At 62.5% G+C, this 22,488-nt stretch overlaps 2 protein-coding genes across 3 annotated transcripts in view; both read left to right on the plus strand.

Moving 5' to 3' along the window:
• PPP2R1A (protein phosphatase 2 scaffold subunit Aalpha) overlaps nucleotides 1–4,632 on the plus strand; it is a 29,461-nt gene extending 24,829 nt beyond the window's left edge. For both annotated transcript variants that reach the window (XM_072848276.1, XM_072848277.1), the window contains exons 12-15: nucleotides 719–873; nucleotides 981–1,123; nucleotides 3,345–3,436; nucleotides 4,502–4,632. In XM_072848276.1, coding sequence (XP_072704377.1) covers nucleotides 719–873; nucleotides 981–1,123; nucleotides 3,345–3,436; nucleotides 4,502–4,518 — 407 coding nt within the window. In that variant the 3' untranslated portion in view covers nucleotides 4,519–4,632. The remainder of the gene's footprint in view (nucleotides 1–718; nucleotides 874–980; nucleotides 1,124–3,344; nucleotides 3,437–4,501) is intronic.
• A 2,523-nt stretch (nucleotides 4,633–7,155) lies between these two features.
• SMG9 (SMG9 nonsense mediated mRNA decay factor) lies at nucleotides 7,156–21,978 on the plus strand. The gene is given in 17 exon segments (XM_072848178.1): nucleotides 7,156–7,276; nucleotides 7,592–7,690; nucleotides 8,378–8,449; nucleotides 8,721–8,943; nucleotides 9,434–9,531; nucleotides 9,626–9,738; nucleotides 11,455–11,566; nucleotides 13,331–13,426; nucleotides 16,237–16,322; nucleotides 17,121–17,159; nucleotides 17,161–17,225; nucleotides 19,455–19,562; nucleotides 20,105–20,218; nucleotides 20,432–20,498; nucleotides 20,885–20,962; nucleotides 20,964–21,023; nucleotides 21,813–21,978. Coding segments are annotated over 16 exon segments (1,500 nt in total). The 5' UTR covers nucleotides 7,156–7,276; nucleotides 7,592–7,600; the 3' UTR covers nucleotides 21,892–21,978.
• Nucleotides 21,979–22,488: the final 510 nt, after the last annotated feature.

Consider the following 22,488-nt stretch of genomic DNA (forward strand, 5'->3'; position numbering starts at 1 on the left):
GAGCTTACTGGGAGTTACTGGTTACTTGGTGGGGGGTTACTGGGAGCCCTTGCAGGGGTTACTGGGAGCTGGAGGGCTTACTGGGAGCTACTGGTTACCTGCTGGGGCGTTACTGGGAGCTCCTAGAGGGTTTACTGGGAGCTGGAGGGCTTACTGGGAGTTACTGGTTACCTGGTGGGGCGTTACTGGGAACCTTTGCAAGGGTTACTGGGAGCCCTTGGAGGGCTTACTGGGAGTTACTGGTTACCTGCTGGGGGGTTACTGGGAGCCCTTGGGGGGCTTACTGGATGCTACTGGTTACCTGGTGGGGGGTTACTGGGATCTCTGGGGGGGTTACTGGGAGCCCTTGTATTGCAGGGGTTACTGGGAGCTGGAGGGCTTACTGGGAGTTACTGGTTACGTGGTGGGAGGCTAATGGGATCTCTGGGAGGGTTACTGGGAGCCCTTGCATTGCAGGGGTTACTGGGAGCTGGAGAGCTTACTGGGATTTACTGGTTACCTGGGGGGGGGGTTACTGGGATCTCTGGGGAGGTTACTGGAAGCCTTTGCAGGGGTTACTGGGAGCCCTTGGGGGGTTACTGGGAGCTACTGGTTGCTGTGGACGGTTACGCTGACTTACTGGCTGCCCTGGGAGGTGTTACCGCTTACCCAGTTAAACTGGTACCCGGTCACCCGCTTAAACTGGTCTTTACTGGTACGAATGCTTTCCTCCTCCCAGTTTACGCCATCCGGGAGGCGGCCACCAGTAACCTGCGGAAACTGGTGGAGCGCTTCGGGCAGGATTGGGCCCAGGGCACCATCGTCCCCAAGGTCTTGGCCATGGCCGCCGACCCCAACTACCTCCACCGCATGACCACCCTCTTCTGCATCAACGTGAGCCGCCCCGCCCCCATGGGTGTCGCCCCGCCCCCATGGGTGTCGCCCCGCCACCCATGGGTGTCGCCGTCCCCGCCGACGCCCCGCGTCCCCTTTTGCCCCAGGTGCTGTCGGAGGTGTGCGGGCAGGAGATCACGACGAAGCAGATGCTGCCCACGGTGCTGCGGATGGCGGCCGACGCCGTCGCCAACGTCCGCTTCAACGTCGCCAAGTCCCTGCAGCGCATCGGGCCCATCCTCGACAGCGGGTACGGCGCGCCCGGTACACCCAGCGCACGCGGTAAACCTTAGCGCGCGCAGGACGCCCGGGAGGCGCGGTGCAGCCGGTGCGTGCCCTACGCCCAGGGCGCGTGGCGGTACGCCCAGCGCACCCAGCGTTTGCCTTACGCCCGGCGTACGCAGGACGTGGGGCGCGCCCGGGACGTGCGGCGCAGCCACTGCACACAGCGCAGCCAGTATGTGCAGCGCATGCGGCGCAGCCGGTACAAGCAGTGCACCCAGCGCATGCAGGGCATGCAGTGCACCCAGCGCTTGCATTACACCCAGTAGATGCAGCGCGTGCAGTACAGGCAGTGCATGCAGTGCACCCAGTACCGGCAGGGCAGACGTTGCACCCAGTGCATGCAGCATGTGCAGTGCAGGCACTGCACTCAGTGCTTGCATTCCACCCAGTGCATGCAGCCTGTGCAGCGCATCCGGTACGGCCAGTGCATGCGGTACACGCATTAATTCCAGTGCACTCAGTACCCCCGCTGCACCCAGTGCACACAGGGCACGTGGTATGTGCAGTGCACCCGGTATGTGCGGTGCACCCAGTGCAGACATTGCAGGCAGTGGATGCAGTGCACCCATTACTCCCAGTGCACTCAGTACTCCTATGGCACCTACTGCACCCAGTGCATGCAGGGCACGCAGTACGTGCAGTGCACCCATTACACCCGGTACATGTAGTGCACCCAGCACTCTCAGTACATACAGCACACCAAGTACATGCAGTGCTTGCATCGTACACAGCGCATGCAGTGCACCCAGTAGATGCAATGCACCCATTACTCCCAGTGCACTCAGTACGTGCAGTGCACCCATTACACCCAGCGCTTGCATTACACCCAGTACATGCGGCATGTGTGGTGCAGGCACTGCACCCACCGCATGCAGTGCACGCAGCACATGCAGTGCAGCCAGTACCCCCAGTGCTTGCATTACACCCAGTACACGCAATACACCCGTTACTCCCAGTGCACTCATTACACCTGGTACATGCAGCACGTGCAGTACAGGCACTGCATGCAGTACACACAGGGCATGCAGTGCACCCAGTACAAACAATGTGCCCAGTGCATGCAGTGCATCCACTACACCCAGCACTTGCGTTACACCCAGTCCATCCAGCCCGTGCACTGCACCCACCGCATGCAGTGCACCCAGTACATGCAGTGCTTGCATTACACCCGCTATATATAGTGCACCCAGTACCTCCAGTACACACAGTGCTTGCATTACACCCGCTGCATATAGTGCACCCAGCTCTTCCAGTACACCCAGTGCCCCCAATACATGCAGTGCTTGCATTGTACCCACTGTATGTAGTGCACCCAGCGCACCCAGTACATGCAGTGCTTGCATGACGCCTGCTGTATATAGTGCACCCAGCACTTCCAGTAGACCCAGCGCACCCAGTACACGCAGTGCTTGCATGACACCCGCTGTATATAGTGCACCCAGCCCTTCCAGTGCCCCCAGCACACCCAGTACATGCAGTGCTTGCATGACGCCCGCTGTATATAGTGCACCCAGTGCCCCTAGCGCACCCAGTACACGCAGTGCTTGCATGACACCCACTGTATATAGTGCACCCAGCACTTCCAGTAGACCCAGCGCACCCAGTACATGCAGTGCTTGCATGACGCCCGCTGTATATAGTGCACCCAGTGCCCCCAGCGCACCCAGTACACGCAGTGCTTGCATGACACCCGCTGTATATAGTGCACCCAGCACTTCCAGTAGACCCAGCGCACCCAGTACACGCAGTGCTTGCATGACACCCGCTGTATATAGTGCACCCAGCCCTTCCAGTGCCCCCAGCACACCCAGTACATGCAGTGCTTGCATGACGCCCGCTGTATATAGTGCACCTAGTGCCCCCAGCACACCCAGTACACGCAGTGCTTACGTTACAGCCACTACATATAGCGCACCCAGCACCCCCAGTACACACAGTGCTTGCATTACAGCCACTGTATGTAGTGCCCCCAGCACTCCCAGTACACCCAGTGCCCCCAGCGCACCCAGTACACGCAGTGCTTGCATGACACCCGCTGTATATAGTACAATCAGGGTGCCCAGTGCGCCCATGACACCCCCGTTCGTTTCCCCATTACCCTCCCCCCTCCCCACCCCCTCCCCACCCCCACGTCCCGCGCGTGTCCCTCGTGTCCCACACGTGTCCCCGCGTGTCCCCCGCCCCAGGACGCTGCAGAACGAGGTGAAGCCGGTGCTGGAGAAGCTGACGCAGGACCAAGACGTCGACGTCAAGTACTTTGCGCAGGAGGCGCTGACCGGTGAGGGGACAGTGGGGGACACTGGGGGGACACTGAGGGACACTGGGGGGATGGGGGGACATTGGGGGGACACTGGGGGATGGGGGGACGTGGGGACATTGGGGGGACACTGAGGGACATTGGGGGACATGGAGGAGGGGGGACACGGGGACATTGGGGGATGGGGGGACATTGGGGGGACACTGGGGGATGGGGGGACGTGGGGACATTGGGGGACACTGGGGGACATTGGGGGGACATGGAGGAGGGGGTGGGGACACGGGGACACGGGGGACGTGGGGACATTGGGGGACACTGGGGATGGGGGATGTGGGGACATTGGGGGACATGGAGGAGGGGTGGGGACACGGGGGATGGGGGACGTGGGGACATTGGGGGACACGGGGACATTGGGGGATGTGGGGACATTGGGGGACACGGGGGATGGGGGATGTGGGGACATTGGGGGACACTGAGGGACATTGGGGGACATGGAGGAGGGGTGGGGACATGGGGGGATGGGGGGACGTGGGGACATTGGGGGACACTGGGGGATGGGGGATGTGGGGACATTGGGGGGACACTGAGGGACATTGGGGGGACATGGAGGAGGGGGTGGGGACACGGGGGATGGGGGACGTGGGGACATTGGGGGACACGGGGACATTGGGGGATGTGGGGACATTGGGGGACACTGGGGATGGGGGATGTGGGGACATTGGGGGGACACTGAGGGACATTGGGGGACATGGAGGAGGGGGTGGGGACACGGGGACACGGGGGACGTGGGGACATTGGGGGACACGGGGACATTGGGGCGATGTGGGGACATTGGGGCGATGTGGGGACATTGGGGGGACACGGGGGATGGGGGGACGTGGGGACACTGGGGGACACTGGGGACACTGGGGGATGTGGGGACATTGGGGGACCATTGGGGATGAGGGGGACGCATGGGGACAAGGGGGGACACACCAGGCAGAGGCGGGTGGCTGGGGGGAGGACAGCAGGGACATGGCGGGGGACACGTGGGGACATCGGGGGTCACTCCACGACGGTGACACCGATGTCCCCCCGTCCCCGCAGTGCTGGCGCTGGCCTGACCCCGCGTCCCTCGTCCCCGCATGCCAACGGCGCCGTCTCCCCTCCCCCCCACGGTGTCACCCCCACCCCGGGGGTGTCAGCCTCCCCTGTCCCCAACGTGTCCCCTCCCCTCCGTTATTAATTAATTATAACGAGTTTCGCCGTTAATAAACCACTCCAACGGCTTCGGCTCCGTTTCGGGGGGGGCCCAGTGACTCCCAGTCCCCTCCCAGTCCCCCAGCCCAGTTTGGGGACTGTCCCCAAGTGCCACCGAGGGTTGGGGGGTGACAAGGGGGGTGGGGCCCCTGGGGGTTTCCAGTCCCTTATTGGGGGGAGGGGGTGACGAGAGGTGACAGGGTGACATGGGGGTGACGGTGACATGGGGTGACATGGGGACAGGGTGACATGGGGGGTGACAAGGTGACAGGGTGACATGGGGACAAGGTGACATGGGGGGTGACGGTGACATGGGAGTGACATGGGGACAAGGTGAGATGGGGACAGGGTGACATGGGGGGTGATAGAGTGACATGGGGACAAGGTGACATGGGGGTGATGGTGACATGGGGACAAGGTGACATGGGGGTGACAAAGTGACATGGGGTGACATGGGGACAAGGTGACATGTAGGGTGACATGGGGGTGACAGGATGACATGGGGACAAGGTGACATGGGGGTGGCAGGGTGACATGGGGGTGATGGTGACATGGGGCTGATGGTGACATGGGGACAAGGTGACATGGGGGTGACGGTGACACAGGGCTGACAGTGACATGGGGACAAGGTGACATGGGGTTGACGGTGACACGGGGGTGACAGGATGACATGGGGACAAGGTGACATGGGGGACAAGGTGACATGGGGGTGATAGAGTGACATGGGGACAAGGTGACATGGGGTGATGGTGACATGGGGACAAGGTGACATGGGGTGACAAAGTGACATGGGGGTGACATGGGGACAAGGTGACGTGGGGTGACAGGGTGACATGGGGGTGACGGTGATATGGGGGGTGATGGTGACATGGGGCTGACGGTGACATGGGGGTGACAGGGTGACATGGGGGTGATGGTGACATGGGGGTGACAGGATGACATGGGGACAAGGTGACATGGGGGTGACATGGGAGGTGACGGTGACATGGGGACAAGGTGACATGGGGGTGACAAAGTGACATGGGGGTCACATGGGGACAAGGTGACATGGGGGTGACGGTGACACAGGGCTGACGGTGACATGGGGACAAGGTGACATGGGGGGTGACATGGGGGTGACGGTGACATGGGGTTGATGGTGACATGGGGGTGACGGTGACATGGGGACAAGGTGACATGGGGGTGACAGGGTGACATGGGGGTGATGGTGACATGGGGGTGACAGGACGACATGGGGGACAAGGTGACATGGGGGTGACATGGGAGGTGACGGTGACATGGGGTGACATGGGGGTGACATGGAGGTGACATGGGGGTGACAAGGTGACACGGGGGCTGACAGGGTGACACGGGGGGTGGTGACAGGGGTGACATCAGGGAGGTGCCATGAGCGAGGTGGGTCCTGGGGGGGGTGACAAAGGGGGTGGGTGACAAATTGGGGGAGGGACAGGAGCCGGGGGTGACAGGGGGACGGGGGGGTGAGAGGAGGTGACATGGGGGGATTTGGGGGACCCCGGGGGAGGGCACTGTCGGGGTGTCCCCGTCTTGGGGACAGTGGCCGGGATGGGGGTGCTGGGGGGGCTATAGGGGTCCGGGGGGCTATAGGGGTCTGGGGGGGGCTATGGGGCGTTATGGGGGATAGGGGGGTCTGGGGGGATATGGGGGCTATAGGGGTGTATGGGGTCTGGGGTGGGTATATGGGGGGCTATAGGGGATATGGGGGGCTATAGGGGTGTATGGGGGTGTCTGGGGGGATATGGGGAGCTATAGGGGGCCTGGGGTGGCTGTGGGGGTCTGGGGTGGGTATACGGGGGCTATAGGGGCATATGGGGGGCTATAGGGGTGTATGGAGGTCTGGAGTAGATATATGGGGGGCCATAGTGGGATATGGGGGGCTATAGGGTTGTATGGGGGTCTGGGGTGGGTATATGGGGGCTATACAGGGATATGGGGGGCTATAGGGTGTATGGGGGTCTGGGAGGGATATGGGGGACTATAGGGGTGTATGGAGGTCTGGAGTGGATATATGGGGGCTATAGGGGGATATGGGGGGCTATAGGGGTGTATGGGGTCTGGGGTGGGTATATGGGGGCTATAGGGGGATATGGGGGGCTATAGGGGTGTATGGGGGTGTCTGGGGGGATATGGGGAGCTATAGGGGGTCTGGGGGGCTATGGGAGTCTATAGGGGTCTTAGGAAGGGTCTGGGGGCTCTATAGGGGTCCGGGGGTCTGGGGGACCTATAAGGGGGTCTATAGGGGACCTGGGAGGGGTCTAGGGGGTTATGGGGTGTCAGTGACACGTTGGTGACACCTCTGTCATCCCCCGTCCCCGCTGTCCCCACGTGACCCAGGCTCCCCCAGCCCCTCCCCCTCCGAGTGGGCGCCTGTCCCTTTAAGTCCCCCTCCCCCGGCCCATTTCCTCCTGCGCATGCGCAGTGAGGGGCTTGCGCTCCCACCCCGCCCCTACCCGCCTCACGGCGCCTGCCCGTTGGCTCCGCCCCCCCCGCGCATGCGCGCCGGCCGCCGCGCGGGGCAGCACCGCCGCGCGCCAGGGGCCGCCGAGAGGCGGGAAAGCGCCGGGAGCCGCCGCCGTTACCGGGGCAACCGCCGCCCCCCCGCAGGTATCCCTCCGCCCGGCGCATGCGCAGAGGGCCCCTCCGCTTCCCGAATCCCTCCGCCGGACCTATAGCCCCCCTATAAACCCCCTCTACGGGCCCTATAGGCCCTCCCCCATGCCTTATAGCCCCTCCCCCCGTTCCCTTGCAGCCCCTCCCCCGCCTCCTATAGCTCCTCCCCCTTCCTCTATAGCCCCTCCCGTGTCGCTCCGCCGGGACTCATTTTACCTCAGGAAAGCCCTGGCGGTCCCGCCTGCCGCTCCCCACAGAGCCCTATAGGCTCCTATAGGTCTCCTATAGGTTCCCCGTGTCACCTGGCAGGCGTTAGCGATGTCGGACTCGGGGCAGAGCCCGGCCCCGGGCGGGCGGCGGCGCTGCTGGACGAGGGAGAAGGAGCCTGACGGGGGCGGAGACCGACGGGTGGGCGGGGCTTCGCCAGGGGGGCGGGGCCGGGGTGGGCGGAGCTAAAGGGGCGGTGGGCGGGGCGGGGGCGAGCGACCAGGCAGGGGCAATGCAGAGGGAGGGGCGGGGCTGGGTGGGGGTGGGCGGGGCTTGAGTGGTCCGGGGGCGGGGCTTGGGGGTGAGTGACGGGGGCAGGTGCGCAGCACTGGCAAGGGGAGGGGGTGTGGCTAGAGGCGTGGGCGTGGCTTGGCGAAGGGGCGGGGCTGGGGTGACAGGGGAGGTGCACGCCCCAGGTGCCATGAAGGGGGCAGGGCTAGGGGCAGGTGGGCGGAGCTGGGGGGTGAGTGACAGCAGCACATGTGCCACGCTAGGTGCGGGGAGGGGGCGGGGCTTCGCGTTGTGGGCGGGGTCAGCGGGGGCGGGGCTAGAGGGGTGGGCGTGGTTTAAACAGGGCGGGGTTTATTTGAACGGGGTGGGCCTAGTTTAAACAAGGTGGGCGTCGTTTAAGCAGGCTGGGCGTGGCTTGAATGGGGTGGGCGTGGTTTAAAGAGAGTGGGCGTGGCTTCAGGGTCACTACCCCGAGGCAGAGGCGAGGCTCGCCGGCTGGGTGAGAGGCGGGGCTACGGGGGGGGCGGGGGCGGGGCCATGCGCCTGGGCGGGGCCAGAGGGGTGGGCGTGGCCCCGCCTGACCCCGCCCCCCGGCAGGAGGGAGGGGAGGAGCCAGCCGGCCTGATGCAGAAGACGCCCATCATCCTGGCCAAGCCCCCGGGGGAGCGGGTGAGCGGGGGAGGGGCACCCCTGGGGTGGGGGAGGGCACCCTGGGGTGGGGAGGGGCACCCGTGGGGGAGGGGCACCCTGGGGGCGGGGGAGGGCACCCTGGGGTGGGGGAGGGGCACCCGTGGGGAGGGGCACCCTGGGGGCGGGGGAGGGGCACCCTGGGGTGGGGGAGGGGCAGCCCTGGGGTGGGGGAGGGGCTGCCCGGCGCCTGCCCCACCCCCCTGACGTCACTCTTCTTTCCTGGGGGGGGGTGGGCACGCCGACGACCCAGCAGCAGGCGAAGGCGGGGTCAGGCCCGGCCCCGCCCACCCCCGCCCCGGCCCCGCCCATCGTGCTGATGAAAGCGCGGGGGGAGGAAGGGCGGGGCGGGGGCGGGGCCTCCGCGGGGGAGGGGCCGGCGCTGGCCCCGCCCCGCGAGAGGGAGGGGCCCCGCCCCACCCAGCCCGTCTATCAACTGCACGGGAGGGGGCTGCCCCCCCCCGGCGCCCTCGACCGTGAGTGGGCGGGGCCAAGGGGGAGGGGCAGGGCTAAGGGGGAGGGGTGGGGTTAATGCTCGGGGTGGGTGCCGAAGGGGAGGGTGGGGCCGGGCCGGGGGTGGGGCTTTGGGGCGGGGCTTAATGAGTGTGGGCGGGGTCAAGGCTTTGGGTGGGGCTAAAGGCGGTGGGCTGAGGCTTCAGGGGAGGGGCTAAGGTTTTAGGGCGTGGCCCAGGCTTTGGGGGCGGGGCTTAGGCATGGGAGCGTGGCTGCTGAGAAGGGGCGGGGCTACTGCTCGGTGGGCGGGGCGAACGCCTGGGGTGAGCCTAAAGGGGCGGGGCCAGGGGGTGGAGATTGCTGGGTGGGGTGCCAACGCTACGTGGGCGGGGCTTGCGGCCGGGGGGGCGGGGCTAACAGCAAGGCAGGGGGTAAGAAGGCGGGTGGGGCCTTGTGGGGAAGGGGGCGTGGCCGGGGAAGGGGGGGCGTGGCCCTAAGCTTGCCCCTCCCCAGCGGTCGCCGGCCAAGCCCGGCTGGCGGCCCCGGAGAAGATGAAGACCAGTATCAAACTGGTGGACGAGCAGATGAACTGGTGCGACAGCGCCCTGGAGGTGGGCGCGGGCGGGCGCCTCGGGGCGGGGGAGGGGAGGGGGTGCCCTCCCCCCCCTGCCCCTCCCCCACACGCGGGTTCCCGCCCGTCCCCAGTTCCTGCTGGAGCAGACGGACGTGCTGGTGGTGGGGGCCCTGGGGCTGCAGGGCACCGGGAAATCCACCCTGCTCTCCCTGCTGGCCGCCAACCAGCCCGAGGAGGACCCCCGGTACTGGGAGCACTGGGAGGGACTGGGAGGGGGCGGGGGGCGCTGGGAGGGGCTGGGAGGGAGGGAGGGGGATTGGGATAGAGGGGAGGGCTCGAAGGGGGACTGGGAGGGAGGGGAGGGACTGGGAGGGGACTGGGAGGGAGGGGAGTTACTGGGAGGGGACTGGGAGGGAGGGGAGGGACTGGGAGGGGACTGGGAGGGATGGGGAGTTACTGGGAGGGGACTGGGAGGGAGGGGAGGGACTGGGAGGGAGGGGGAGTTACTGGGAGGGGACTGGGAGGGAGGGGAGGGGATTGGGATAGAGGGGAGGGCTCGAAGGGGGACTGGGAGGGAGGGGAGGGACTGGGAGGGGCTGGGAGGGAGGGGGAGTTACTGGGAGGGGACTGGGAGGGACTGGGAGGGGACTGGGAGGGAGGGGGAGTTACTGGGAGGGGACTGGGAGGGGACGGGGAGGGAGGGGGAGTTACTGGGAGGGGACTGGGAGGGGACTGGGAGGGAGGGGAGTTACTGGGAGGGGACTGGGAGGGAGGGGAGGGACTGGGAGGGACGGGGAGTTACTGGGAGGGGACTGGGAGGGAGGGGGAGTTACTGGGAGGGCACTGGGAGGGAGGAGGAGTTACTGGGAGGGGACTGGGAGGGAGGGGGAGGGACTGCGAGGGGACTGGGAGGGCACTGGGAGAGAGGGGGAGTTACTGGGAGGGCACTGGGAGGGAGGGGGAGGGGACTGGGAGGGAGGGGGAGTTACTGGGAGGGGTTTGGTGGGGACTGGGAGGGAACCAGGGAGCTCTGGGAGGGCTCCCTGTGGGTCCCGGGTCCCTCTGTGGGTCCCGCCGTGGGTCCCAGCTCCCACCATGGGTCCCTCCATGGGTCCCTCCGTGGGTCACGCCGTGGGTCCCGCCGTGGGTCCCAGCTCCCTCCATGGGTCCCGCCGTGGGTCCCAGCTGCCGCCATGGGTCCCTCCGTGGGTCCTGCCATGGGTCCCAGCTCCCACCATGGGTCCCGCCGTGGGTCCCTCCGTGGGTCCCTCCGTGGGTCGCACCGTGGGTCCCAGCTCCCACCATGGGTCCCTCTGTGGGTCGCGCCGTGGGTCCCATCTCCCGCCATGGGTCCCACCATGGGTCCCTCCGTGGGTCCCGCCATGGGTCCCGCCATGGGTCCCTCCGTGGGTCCTGCCATGGGTCCCGCCATGGGTCCCTCCGTGGGTCCTGCCATGGGTCCCACCATGGGTCCCTCCGTGGGTCCCACCATGGGTCCCACCATGGGTCCCTCCGTGGGTCGCGCCGTGGGTCCCAGCTCCCGCCATGGGTCCCTCCGTGGGTCCCTCCGTGGGTCCCGCCATGGGTCCCTCCATGGGTCCCTCCGTGGGTCCCACCATGGGTCCCTCTGTGGGTCCCTCCGTGGGTCCCGCCATGGGTCCCGCCATGGGTCCCTCCGTGGGTCCCACCATGGGTCCCGGGTCCCTCCGTGGGTCGCGCCATGGGTCCCAGCTCCCGCCATGGGTCCCTCCGTGGGTCCCGCCGTGGGTCCCTCCATGGGTCGTGCCGTGGGTCCCAGCTCCCGCCATGGGTCGCGCCATGGGTCCCTCCGTGGGTCCCTCTGTGGGTCCCACCATGGGTCCCGGGTCCCTCCGTGGGTCGCGCCATGGGTCCCAGCTCCCGCCATGGGTCCCTCCGTGGGTCGCGCCGTGGGTCCCAGCCCCACACCTTCCCCCCCCAGGTCCTTCGTCTTCCGCCCGCAGGGCCCGGAGCTGCGGGAGCGGGGGGGGAGCCAGACCGGGGGCATCGACTTCTTCATCACCCAGGAGCGCGTCGTCTTCCTCGACACCCAGGTGGGGCTCCGCCCCGCTAATTAATTAACCCTCATTAACCCTCATTAACCCCCATTAACCCTCATTAACCCCCATTAACCCCCATTAACCCTCATTAACCCCATTAACCCCATTAATTACCCCTCCCCCCGAGAGCGCCCCGTTACCCCTACCGCCCCCTGCCCCCCTCCTGCCCCCCGTCCAGCTCCTCGTTAGCCCTTAATTACTCCTAATTAGCCTAATTACTCGCGTTTGCCACGGAATTGCGGGTTAATTAGTCCTAATTACCCCTTAATTAGCTCGAGTACCCCTAATGAATCACCCCTTCCCCCCCGGGGCTGTCCCACCCTTATATCCCCCTAATTACCCCTTAATTACTCTTAATTAGTCCCTAATTACCCCTCAAATCCTGCTAATTACCCCATAAATCCTGCTATTACCCTTAATTACTCTTAATTAGCTCGAGTACCCCTAATTAATTACCCCTTCCCCTCCTATTGCCCCCCCCCCCGGGGCTGTCCCACCCTTATATCCCCCTAATTACCCCTTAATTACTCTTAATTACTCCCTAATTACCCCTCAAATCCTGCTAATTACCCCTTAATTATTCTTAATTACTCTTAATTAGCTCGATTACCCCTAATTAATCACCCCTTCCCTAATTCACCCCTAATTACCCTTAACCACCCCAATTTCTTCTAATTACCCCTTAATTATCCCTAATCATCCCTAATTATCCCCTAATTAGTCCTTAATGACCCCTAATCGCACCTGATTACCCCTATTTGCCTCTAATTACTCCTTAATTATCCCCTAATCCCCCTTAATTACCCCAAATGAGCCCTTAATTAACCTTAATTACCCTAATTACCCTTAATTAACCCTAATTACCCCAATTACCCCTTAATTGCCCCTAGACGCCCTAATTACCCCTATTTACCCCTTAATTACCCCCAATCACCACTAATAACCCCTTAATTAACGCTAATCACCCCTAATTACCGCTTAATTAATCCTAATCACTCCTAATTACGCCAAATACCCCTTAATTGCCCCATAAGCGCCAGTAATTACCAGTATTTACCCCTTAATTACCCCTAATCACCCCTAATTACCCCTTAATTAACACTAATTACCCCTTAACTAACCCTATTCACCCCTAATTGCCCCTTAATTAACCCTAATCACCCCTAATTATGCCAATTACCCTTTAATTGCCCCATAAACGCCCCTAATTACCCGTATTTACCCCTTAATTACCCCTAATCGCCCCTAATTACCCCTTAATTAACACTAATTACCCTTAATTAACCGTATTCACCCCTAATTGCCCCTTAATTAACCCTAATCACCCCTAATTATGCCAAATACCCCTTAATTGCCCCATAAACGCCCCTAATTACCCCTATTTACCCTTAATTACCCCAATCACCACTAATAACCGCTTAATTAACGCTAATCACCCCTAATTACCGCTTAATTAACCCTAATCACCCCTAATTACGCCAATTACAGCTTAATTGCCCCATAAACGCCCCTAATTACCCCTATTAACCCCTTAATTACCCCTAATCAACCCTAACTACCCTTAATTAACACTAATTAACCCTAACTACCCTTAATTAACCCTAATTACCCCTTACTTAACCCTAATTACCCCTGAATTGCCCCCTAAACGCCCCTAATTACCCCTTAATCACCCCTAATTATCCCTAATGACCCCCGGTGACGCCGGGCCCCGCCCCCATGACGGCTGCTGACGACGGCCCCCGGGCCCCGCCCCAGCCGCTCCTCAGCCCCGCCCTCCTCGATCACCTGATCAACAACGACCGGAAGCTGCCGCCCGAGTACGGGCTGCCCCACACCTACGTCGAGATGCAGGTGGGCTGACGTCAGCGGGGGGCGGGGCCGGGGCGGGGCCGAGAGGGGCCGGGGCGGGGCTGGGGCGAGGGCGGGGCCGGGCAGTGAGGGGGCGGGGCGGGGGCGGGGCCGTGAGGGGCCGGGGCGGGGCCGGGCAGCGAGGGGCGGGGCCGGGGCGCTGAGGAGAAGGGTGGAAGAGCCCCGGGGGGGGGGGGGGGATTAATTAAGGGTAATTAGGGGTAATTAGGGGTGATTCGGGGTAATTAGGGTAATTAGGAGTAATTAGGGGTAATGAGGTGGTGAAGGGGGTAATTAGGGTAATTAGGCGGTAATTAGATGGTAATAAGGGTTGAAGAGCCCCGTGGGAGGGGAATGGGGGAAGGGGCATTAATTAGGGTTAATTAGGGGTAATTAGGAGATAATTAGGGGTATTAACTGGTAATTAGGTGGTGGTTGGGGGTAATTAGGCGTAATTAGGCACTAATTAGATGGTAGGAAGGGTGGAAGAGCCCCAATGGGGAGGGGGAATGGGGATTAATTAGGGGTAATTAGCGTTAATTAGGGGTAATTAGGGGTAATTAGGATTAATTAGGGGTAGTGAGGTGGTGATGGCGGTAATTAGGAGTAATTAGGGGTAATTAGGAGTAATTAGGCAGTAATTAGATGGTAGGAAGGGTGGGAGAGCCCCAAGGGGGGGGAGAAGGGGGGATTAATTAGGGCTAATTAGGGGTAATTAGGGTTAATTAGAGGTAATTAGGGTTAATTAGGGTTAATGAGGAGATCTAGGGGTGGCTGAGGTTAATTAGGGGTCACTGGGGGGTGACGGGGGGGATAAGAGCGGGAATTAATTAGGAATAATTAATTAGAAGTAATTAATTAGGGGTGATTATTTAGAAATAATTAATTTGGGTGATTGATTGGGGGTGATTAATTCCAAATAATTCCTTGGAAGTGATTAGGGGTGATTAATTAGGGGTGATTAATTAGGGGTGGTTAATTAGGGGTGGTTAATTAGGGGTGATTAATTAGGGCTGCCCAACTGGGGTGATGAATTAGGGGTGATTAATTAGGAATAATTAATTAGAAGTCGTTGATTGGGGTGATTAATTAGGAATAATACTTTGAGGTGATTAATTAGGGGTGATTAATTAGGAATAATACATTGATGTAATTAATTAGGGGTGATTAATTAGGAATAATACATTGATGTAATTAATTGGGGGATTCATTAGGAATAATATATTGAAGTTATTAATTAGGAATAATTTCTTGAGGTAATTAATTGGGGGTGATTAATTACGAGTAATACCTTGAAGTAATTAATTAGGAGGGATTAATTAGGAATAATGACTTGGGGTGATTAATTAGAGGGGATTAATTAAGAATAATTGCTTAAAAGTGATTAATTAGGGTGACTAAATAGGAATAATTAATTGGGGTGATTAATTAGGAATAATTAATTGGAAATAATGGGTGGTTAATTAGGGGTGGTTAATTAGGAGTGATTCATTAGCAATAATATCTTGAAGTAATTAATTAGGGTGATTAAGTAGGAATAATTAATTGGGGGGATCAATTGGGGTGATTAATTAGGAATGATTAATTGGAAATAATTGGGGGTTAATTAGGAGTGATTAATTAGGGAGGGTTAATTAGGGGTGTAATTAGGGGTGATTAATTAGGGGCAATTGGGTAATTAGGGGTTAATTAGAGGTGATTAATTAGGGAGGGTTAATATGGGGGGTTAATTAGGGGTGATTAATTAGGGAGAGTTAATTAGGGGAGTAATTAGGGGTGATTAATTAGGGAGGGTTAATTAGGAGTGATTAATTAGGGAGGATTAATTAGGGAGGGTTAATTAGGAGTGATTAATTAGGGGTGATTAATTAGGGAGAGTTAATTAGGGGCGATTAATTAGGGGGAGTTAATTAGGAGTGATTAATTAGGGAGGGTTAATTTGGGGGTTAATTAGGGGTGATTAATTAGGGAGAGTTAATTAGGGTCGATTAATTAGGGGGGTTAATTAGGAGTGATTAATTAGGGAGGGTAAATTAGGGGTGATTAATTAGGGAGAGTTAATTAGGGGTGATTAATTAGGGGCGATTAATTAGGGGGTTAATTAGGGGTGATTAATTAGGGGTGATTAATTAGGGGTGATTAATTAGGAGTGATTAATTAGGGAGGGTTAATTTGGGGGTTAATTAGGGATGATTAATTAGGGAGAGTTAATTAGGGAGAGTTAATTAGGGGAGTAATTAGGGGTGATTAATTAGGGAGGGTTAATTAGGAGTGATTAATTAGGGAGGATTAATCAGGGAGGGTTAATTAGGGGGGTTAATTAGGGGTGATTAATTAGGGAGAGTTAATTAGGGGTGATTAATTAGGGGGGTTAATTAGGAGTGATTAATTAGGGAGGGTTAATTAGGGGGGTTAATTAGGGATGATTAATTAGGGAGAGTTAATTAGGGGAGTAATTAGGGGTGATTAATTAGGGAGGGTTAATTAGGGGAGTATTTAGGGGTGATTAATTAGGGAGGGTTAATTAGGAGTGATTAATTAGGGAGGATTAATTAGGGAGGATTAATTAGGGGGTTTAATTGGGGTGATTAATTAGGGATAGATAATCAGGGGTGATTAATTAGGGGCACTTAATTAGGGGGTAATTAGGGGTTAATTAGAGGTGGTTAATTAGGGTGGGTTAATTAGGGGGTAATTAGGGGTGATTAATAATTAACTGGAGAGAATGGGGGGGGTCACTGGGGCTGATTAACGAGGGGGTAACGAGGGGCTGGCGGCCCTGTGGGGCCCTGCCCCACACGTGTGGGTCGCAGTCGCTGCAGATCGCCGCCTTCCTCTTCACCGTCTGCCACGTGGTGCTGCTGGTGCAGGACTGGTTCACCGACCTCGGCCTCTACCGGTGCGCCCTGCCCCACGGCTGCCCCACGGCCGCCCCACGGCCGCCCCACGGCCGCCCTCACGGCCGCCCCACGGCCGCCCCACGGCCGCCTCGTGGCTCCGGGTCCTGCCCTGCGGCCGCCCTGTGGTGCTCCCCCCCCTCCCGGCCTCGGGTCCTGCCCCATAACTTTGGGGTCTGCCCCATAGCGAGGGGGAGGGGGGGAGGATCTGCCCCACGGCTGCCCCAGAGCCACCCCGCGGGGTTTAAGGAGTGCTTGGTTCTTGCCCCACGGCTGCCCCGTGGGCCCGGTTCCTGCCCCATAGCCATGTCACGGTGGTGCCCCAGCCCCGACGCCTGCCCCACAGCTGCCCCACAGCTCCGGTTCGTGCCCCGTGGTCGCCCCACAGCTCCAGGCCCTGCCCCACAACTATCCCCTAGCCCCAGGTTCTGCCCCATGGCAGCCCCCAACCACCCTTCCCAGAGCCCCAGTCCCAGCCCCACGGCAGCCCCCCAGCCCCTGCCCCATAGCTGCCCCGCAGCCCCAGTTCTTTCCCCATCAATGCCCCCAACCACCCCCCGGCCCCCAACTGACCCCCCCATCCCCAACCCCTGCCCCACAGCCGCCCCAACCCCTGCCCTATGGCTGCCCCGCAACCCCTGCCCCACAACTGCCCCCCAGCCCAAGTTCCTCTCCCGTAACTCCACCCAGGCGACCCCCAAACCCCAGCTCCTGCCCCACAGCTGACCCCCAATCCCTGCCCCACGGCTGCCCCCCAACCCCTGCCCCACGGCTGCCCCCTAACCTCCCTCTGCCCCCAGGTTCCTGCAGACGGCCGAGATGGTGAAGCCCTCCACCCCTCCCCAGCCATGAGCCCAGCGGCGCCGCCGGCCCCGAGGAGCCCTCGGAGTACTACCCCCACCTGAGTGAGCCCCACAGATCCCTGCCCCATAACCACCCTCCTGCCCCATAACCACCTCCCCCCCGACCCATAACCACCCTCCTGCCCCCTAACCACCTCCCCCAGACCCATAACCACCCCCAGACCCCCACCTGAGTGAGCCCCATAGATCCCTGCCCCATAACCACCCCCTGCCCCATAACCACCTCCCCCAGACCCATAACCACCCTCCTGCCCCATAACCACCTCCCCCAGACCCATAACCACCCCCCAGACCCCCACCTGAGTGAGCCCCACAGATCCCTGCCCCATAACCACCCTCCTGCCCCATAACCACCTCCCCCCAGACCCATAACCACCCTCCTGCCCCATAACCACCTCCCCCAGACCCATAACCACCCCCCAGACCCCCACCTGAGTGAGCCCCATAGATCCCTGCCCCATAACCACCCCTGCCCCATAACCACCTCCCCCAGACCCATAACCACCCTCCTGCCCCATAACCACCTCCCCCAGACCCATAACCACCCCCAGACCCCCACCTGAGTGAGCCCCATAGATCCCTGCCCCATAACCACCCCCTGCCCCATAACCACCTCCCCCAGACCCATAACCACCCTCCTGCCCCATAACCACCTCCCCCAGACCCATAACCACCCCCCAGACCTCCACCTGAGCGAGCCCCATAGATCCCTGCCCCATAACCACCCCCTGCCCCATAACCACCTCCCCCAGTCCCCCACCTGAGTGAGCCCCACACATCCCTGCCCCATAACCACCTCCCCCAGACCCATAACCAGCCCCCAGACCACTCCCCCCACCTGAGTGAGCCCCATAGATCCCTGCCCCATAACCACCCCCTGCCCCATAACCACCTCCCCCAGTCCCCCACCTGAGTGAGCCCCACACATCCCTGCCCCATAACCACCCCCCAGCCCCATAACCAGCCCCCAAACCACTCCTCCCAACCCCGCCCACCTCCCCCAGCCCCTAACTACTCCCCCTCGGCCCCCAACCCCTCCAGCCCCATAACCACCCCTCCAGCCCCCCAACCCCCAACCCAGCCCCCTCCCCAGCCCCCAAACACCCCTCCCAACCCCCCACCTCCCCCAGCCCCATAACCGCTCCCCTCGGCCCCCAAGCCCCCCTCAGCCCCATAACTGACCCCCTCCACCCCCCAGCCCCATAACCGCCCCAACCCCCTCCCCAGCCCCATAACTGACCCCTCCACCCCCCAGCCCCATAACCGCCCCCCAACCCCCTCCCCCAGCCCCCAAACCACCCCTCCCAACCCCCCACCTCCCCAGCCCCATAACCGCCCCTTGGCCCCCCAACCCCCCCCAGCCCCATAACTGACCCCTCGGCCCCCCTAGCCCCATAACCACCCCCGAAACCCCCCTCAGCCCCATAACTGACCCCCTCCAACCCCCCCAGCCCCATAACCGCCCCCAACCCCTCCCCAGCCCCCAAACCACCCCTCCCAACCCCCCCACCTCCCCCAGCCCCATAACCGCCCCCCCCTCGGCCCCCAAACCCCCCTCAGCCCCATAACTGACCCCTCCACCCCCTAGCCCCATAACCACCCCCCAAACCCCCTCAGCCCCATAACTGACCCCCTCCACCCCCCAGCCCCATAACCACCCCCCAAACCCCCTCAGCCCCATAACTGACCCCTCCACCCCCCAGCCCCATAACCACCCCCCAAACCCCCTCAGCCCCATAACTGACCCCCTCCACCCCCCAGCCCCACAACCACCCCCCAACCCCCTCAGCCCCATAACTGACCCCCCCACCCCCCAGCCCCATAACCGCCCCCCAACCCCCTCCCCAGCCCCCAAACCACCCTCCCAACCCTCCCCACCTCCCCAGCCCCATAACCACCCCCTCGGCCCCCCAAACCCCCTCAGCCCCATAACTGACCCCTCCACCCCCCAGCCCCATAACCACCCCCACCCCCTCAGCCCCATAACTGACCCCCTGCACCCCCCAGCCCCATAACCGCCCCCAACCCCCTCCCCAGCCCCGAAACCACCCCTCCCAACCCCCCCACCTCCCCCAGCCCCATAACCACCCCCAAACCCCCTCAGCCCCATAACTGACCCCTCCACCCCCCAGCCCCATAACCACCCCCAAACCCCTCCCCAGCCCCCAAACCACCCTCCCAACCCCCCCCCACCCTCCCCAGCCCCATAACCGCTCCCCCTCGGCCCCCAAGCCCCCCTCAGCCCCATAACCTCCTCCCCCCTGCCCCCAGTTTTCGTGCAGACCCGCGCCCGCCCCGAAGCTTTTTGCCCCCGGCGCCTGCGGCAGATGCAGCGGGTGCTGGAGCGGCTGATGGCGCATTCGCACCTCAAGTACAAGGGTGCGGCTGGGGGGGGCCCTGTGGGGGAGGGGTGCCCTAGGGGTGGGGGAGAGGTTCCCTATGGGGGAGGGGTGGGGGTCCCAGACTCCTGGGTGCCCTTATGGGGGGGGGGGAGAGTTCCCGGATGCTTGGGTGCCCTATAGCGGGGAGGGGAGGGTCCTTGGATGCCTGGGTGCTCTATGGGTGGGGGAGAGGTTCCCTATGGGGAGGGGTGGGGTCCTGCGTTCCTGGGTGCCTTATGGGGAGGGGGAGGGGTCCCAGACACCTGGGTGCCCTTATGGGGGGAGGAGAGTTCCCGGATGCCTGGGTGCCCTCTGGGTGGGGGAGGGGTCCCCATGGGGGAGGGGAGGGGTCCCGGCCACCCGGGCGCCCTCTGGGTGGGGGAGGGAGGAGTCCTGGATGGTTGGACGCCCGTCTGGGCGGGGGAGGGAACTCCCGGACCCTCGGGTGCCCCTCTGGGTTGGGGGATGGGGGGGGGAGGGTCTGGGGGAGGAGGGCCCTGCGGGGTGGGGAGGGGCGGTGCGGACGGCTGCTGTCGGCAGGGTCGCTGTCCATGGGGGAGCTGCTGCCGGGGCTGCCCCAGGGCTGCCCGGAGGCCGAAGTCAACCTCTTCCTCCTGCCCCCTGGAGGAGGAGGGCGAGGACCCCCCCGCCCCGGTGAGAGCCCGCGCCCCTCCCCCGCACCCCTCCCCTCCCCCCGATCCTCCCCCCCCCCATGAGGGGACCCCACGGTTCGGGAACACCCCCACGCCCCTCCCCCACCCCCAAGGGGACACCACCCCCCCTTCGGGAACACCCCCACGCCCCTCCCCCACCCCAGCAAGGATATCCCCCCACACACACACACACACGCCCCTCCCCACCCCTAAGGGGACCCCACCCTTCGGGACCCCCTCCCCCTACACACACACAGCTTCCTCCCCCAACCCCACCCCAGGTGAGCACCGCGGCTGATGGGACCCACACCCCTCCCCACACCCCTCCCCCCACAACCCCACCCTTCAGGACCCTCCCCTCCCCCACCCCACAACTTCCCTCCCCCACCCCCTCCCCCAAGGAGACCCCACCCTTCAGGACCCCTCCCCCACCCCACAACTTCCCTCCCCCACCCCCTCCCCAAGGAGACCCCAGCTCCGGGACCCTCCCCCACCCCACAACTTCCTCTCCCCCACCCCCTCCCCAGGGAGACCCCAGCGCTCGGGACCCCTCCCCCCGCCCACAACTTCCCCTCCCCCACCCCCTCCCCCACCCCCTCCCCAGGGAGACCCCGGCGCTCGGGACCCCTCCCCCACCCCTCCCCCCGTCTGAGCCCCCTGCCCGCAGGTGGGGGAGGGCGCCCTCTTCCCGCTCCTCCCCCTACCGCGGCCACGGCGCCTTCGGGGCCCTCCTGGCCCGGCTGCGGGGAGGGTCCTGGGGTTGCGCGGGCCCAGCTCTCCCACAGCCTCCTGACCGAGAGGAACTGGTGAGACTGGGGGGCACTGGGAGGGACTGGGGGGACTGGGGGCTGGGAGGGACTGGGAGGACTGGGGGCACTGGGGGGACTGGGAGGGACTGGGGGCACTGGGGGGGGCTGGGAGGGGACTGGGGGCACTGGGGGGCACTGGGAGGGGAGTGGGAGGGGACTGGGGGCACTGGGAGGGGACTGGGAGTAACTGGGAGGGACTGGGGGGCACTGGGGGGGCTGGGAGGGGACTGGGAGGGGACTGGGGGGAACTGGGATGGACTGGGAGGGACTGGGGGGGACTGGGAGGGACTGGGAGGGACTGGGTTATACTGGGAGGGACTGGGAGGGGACTGGGGGGAACTGAGAGGGAACTGGGATATACTGGGAGGGGACTGGGAGTAACTGGGAGGGACTGGGAGGGGACTGGGGGGCACTGGCAGGGACTGGGGGGGACTGTGAGGGAACTGGGAGAGGACTAGGGGGGACTGGGAGAGACTGGGAGGGACTGGGAGGGACTGGGTTATACTGGGAGGGACTGGGAGAGACTGCGATGGGTCTGGGGGGCACTGGGAGGGACTGGGATACACTGGGAGGGAACTGGGGGGTGATTGGGAACAACTGGGAGGCACTGGGAAGGGACTGGGAGGGACTGGTGAGGTCTTGATGGGCCCTGGGAGGCGTCACACTGGGTTATACTGGTTCGTACTGGGTTATACTGGTTTGTACTGGGTTATACTGGTTTGTACTGGTTTGTACTGGTTTGTACTGGTTCCTACTGGTTCATACTGGTCCGTACTGGTCGGGCAGGTTCCACTACGCCGCTCGGATCTGGGACGGGGTGAAGAAATCCTCCGCCCTGGCCGAGTACAGCCGCCTGCTGGGATGAGGGGCCCCGCCCCCGCCCCGCCCACGGCCCCGCCCACGGCCCCGCCCCCACCCCGCTCCGCCCCTCCCCCCTGCACCCGCCCCTGCCCCGCCCTGCCCCCTTGGATGCGCCCCTCCCCTTCGACCAGCCCCTCCCCGCCCCTCCCCTCCCCACCCCACCCCTCCCCCACCCCCGCACCGCCCCTCCCCCACCCTCGCCCCTCCCCCCTCATTAAATGCTCCCCCACCCCCGCTGCCGCCTTTTGGGAGCCTTCGTTAGCGCCGCCGAGGGTTAATGACCCCCTGCCCTTAATTAACGCCCCGGGGCTTAATTACCCCCCGGGTCTTAATTAATTGCCCCCCCAGGGTCTTAATTACCCCCCCGGGTCCTAATTACCCCCCAGGGTCTTAATTACCTGCACAGGCTCTTAATTACCCCCCGGCTCTTAATTAACCTCCTCAGGGTCTTAATTACCCACCAGGGTCTTAATTATCCTTCCACGGTCTTAATTACCCCCCCGTCTTAATTAACCCACCAGAGTCTTAATTACCCCCCCAGGGCCTTAATTGCCCCTCCACGATCTTAATTAACACCCCCAGGGTCTTAATTACCCCCCCC

The sequence above is a fragment of the Ciconia boyciana genome, chromosome 30, assembly GCF_034638445.1.
Source record: "Ciconia boyciana chromosome 30, ASM3463844v1, whole genome shotgun sequence".
In the NCBI taxonomy this organism is placed as follows: domain Eukaryota; kingdom Metazoa; phylum Chordata; class Aves; order Ciconiiformes; family Ciconiidae; genus Ciconia; species Ciconia boyciana.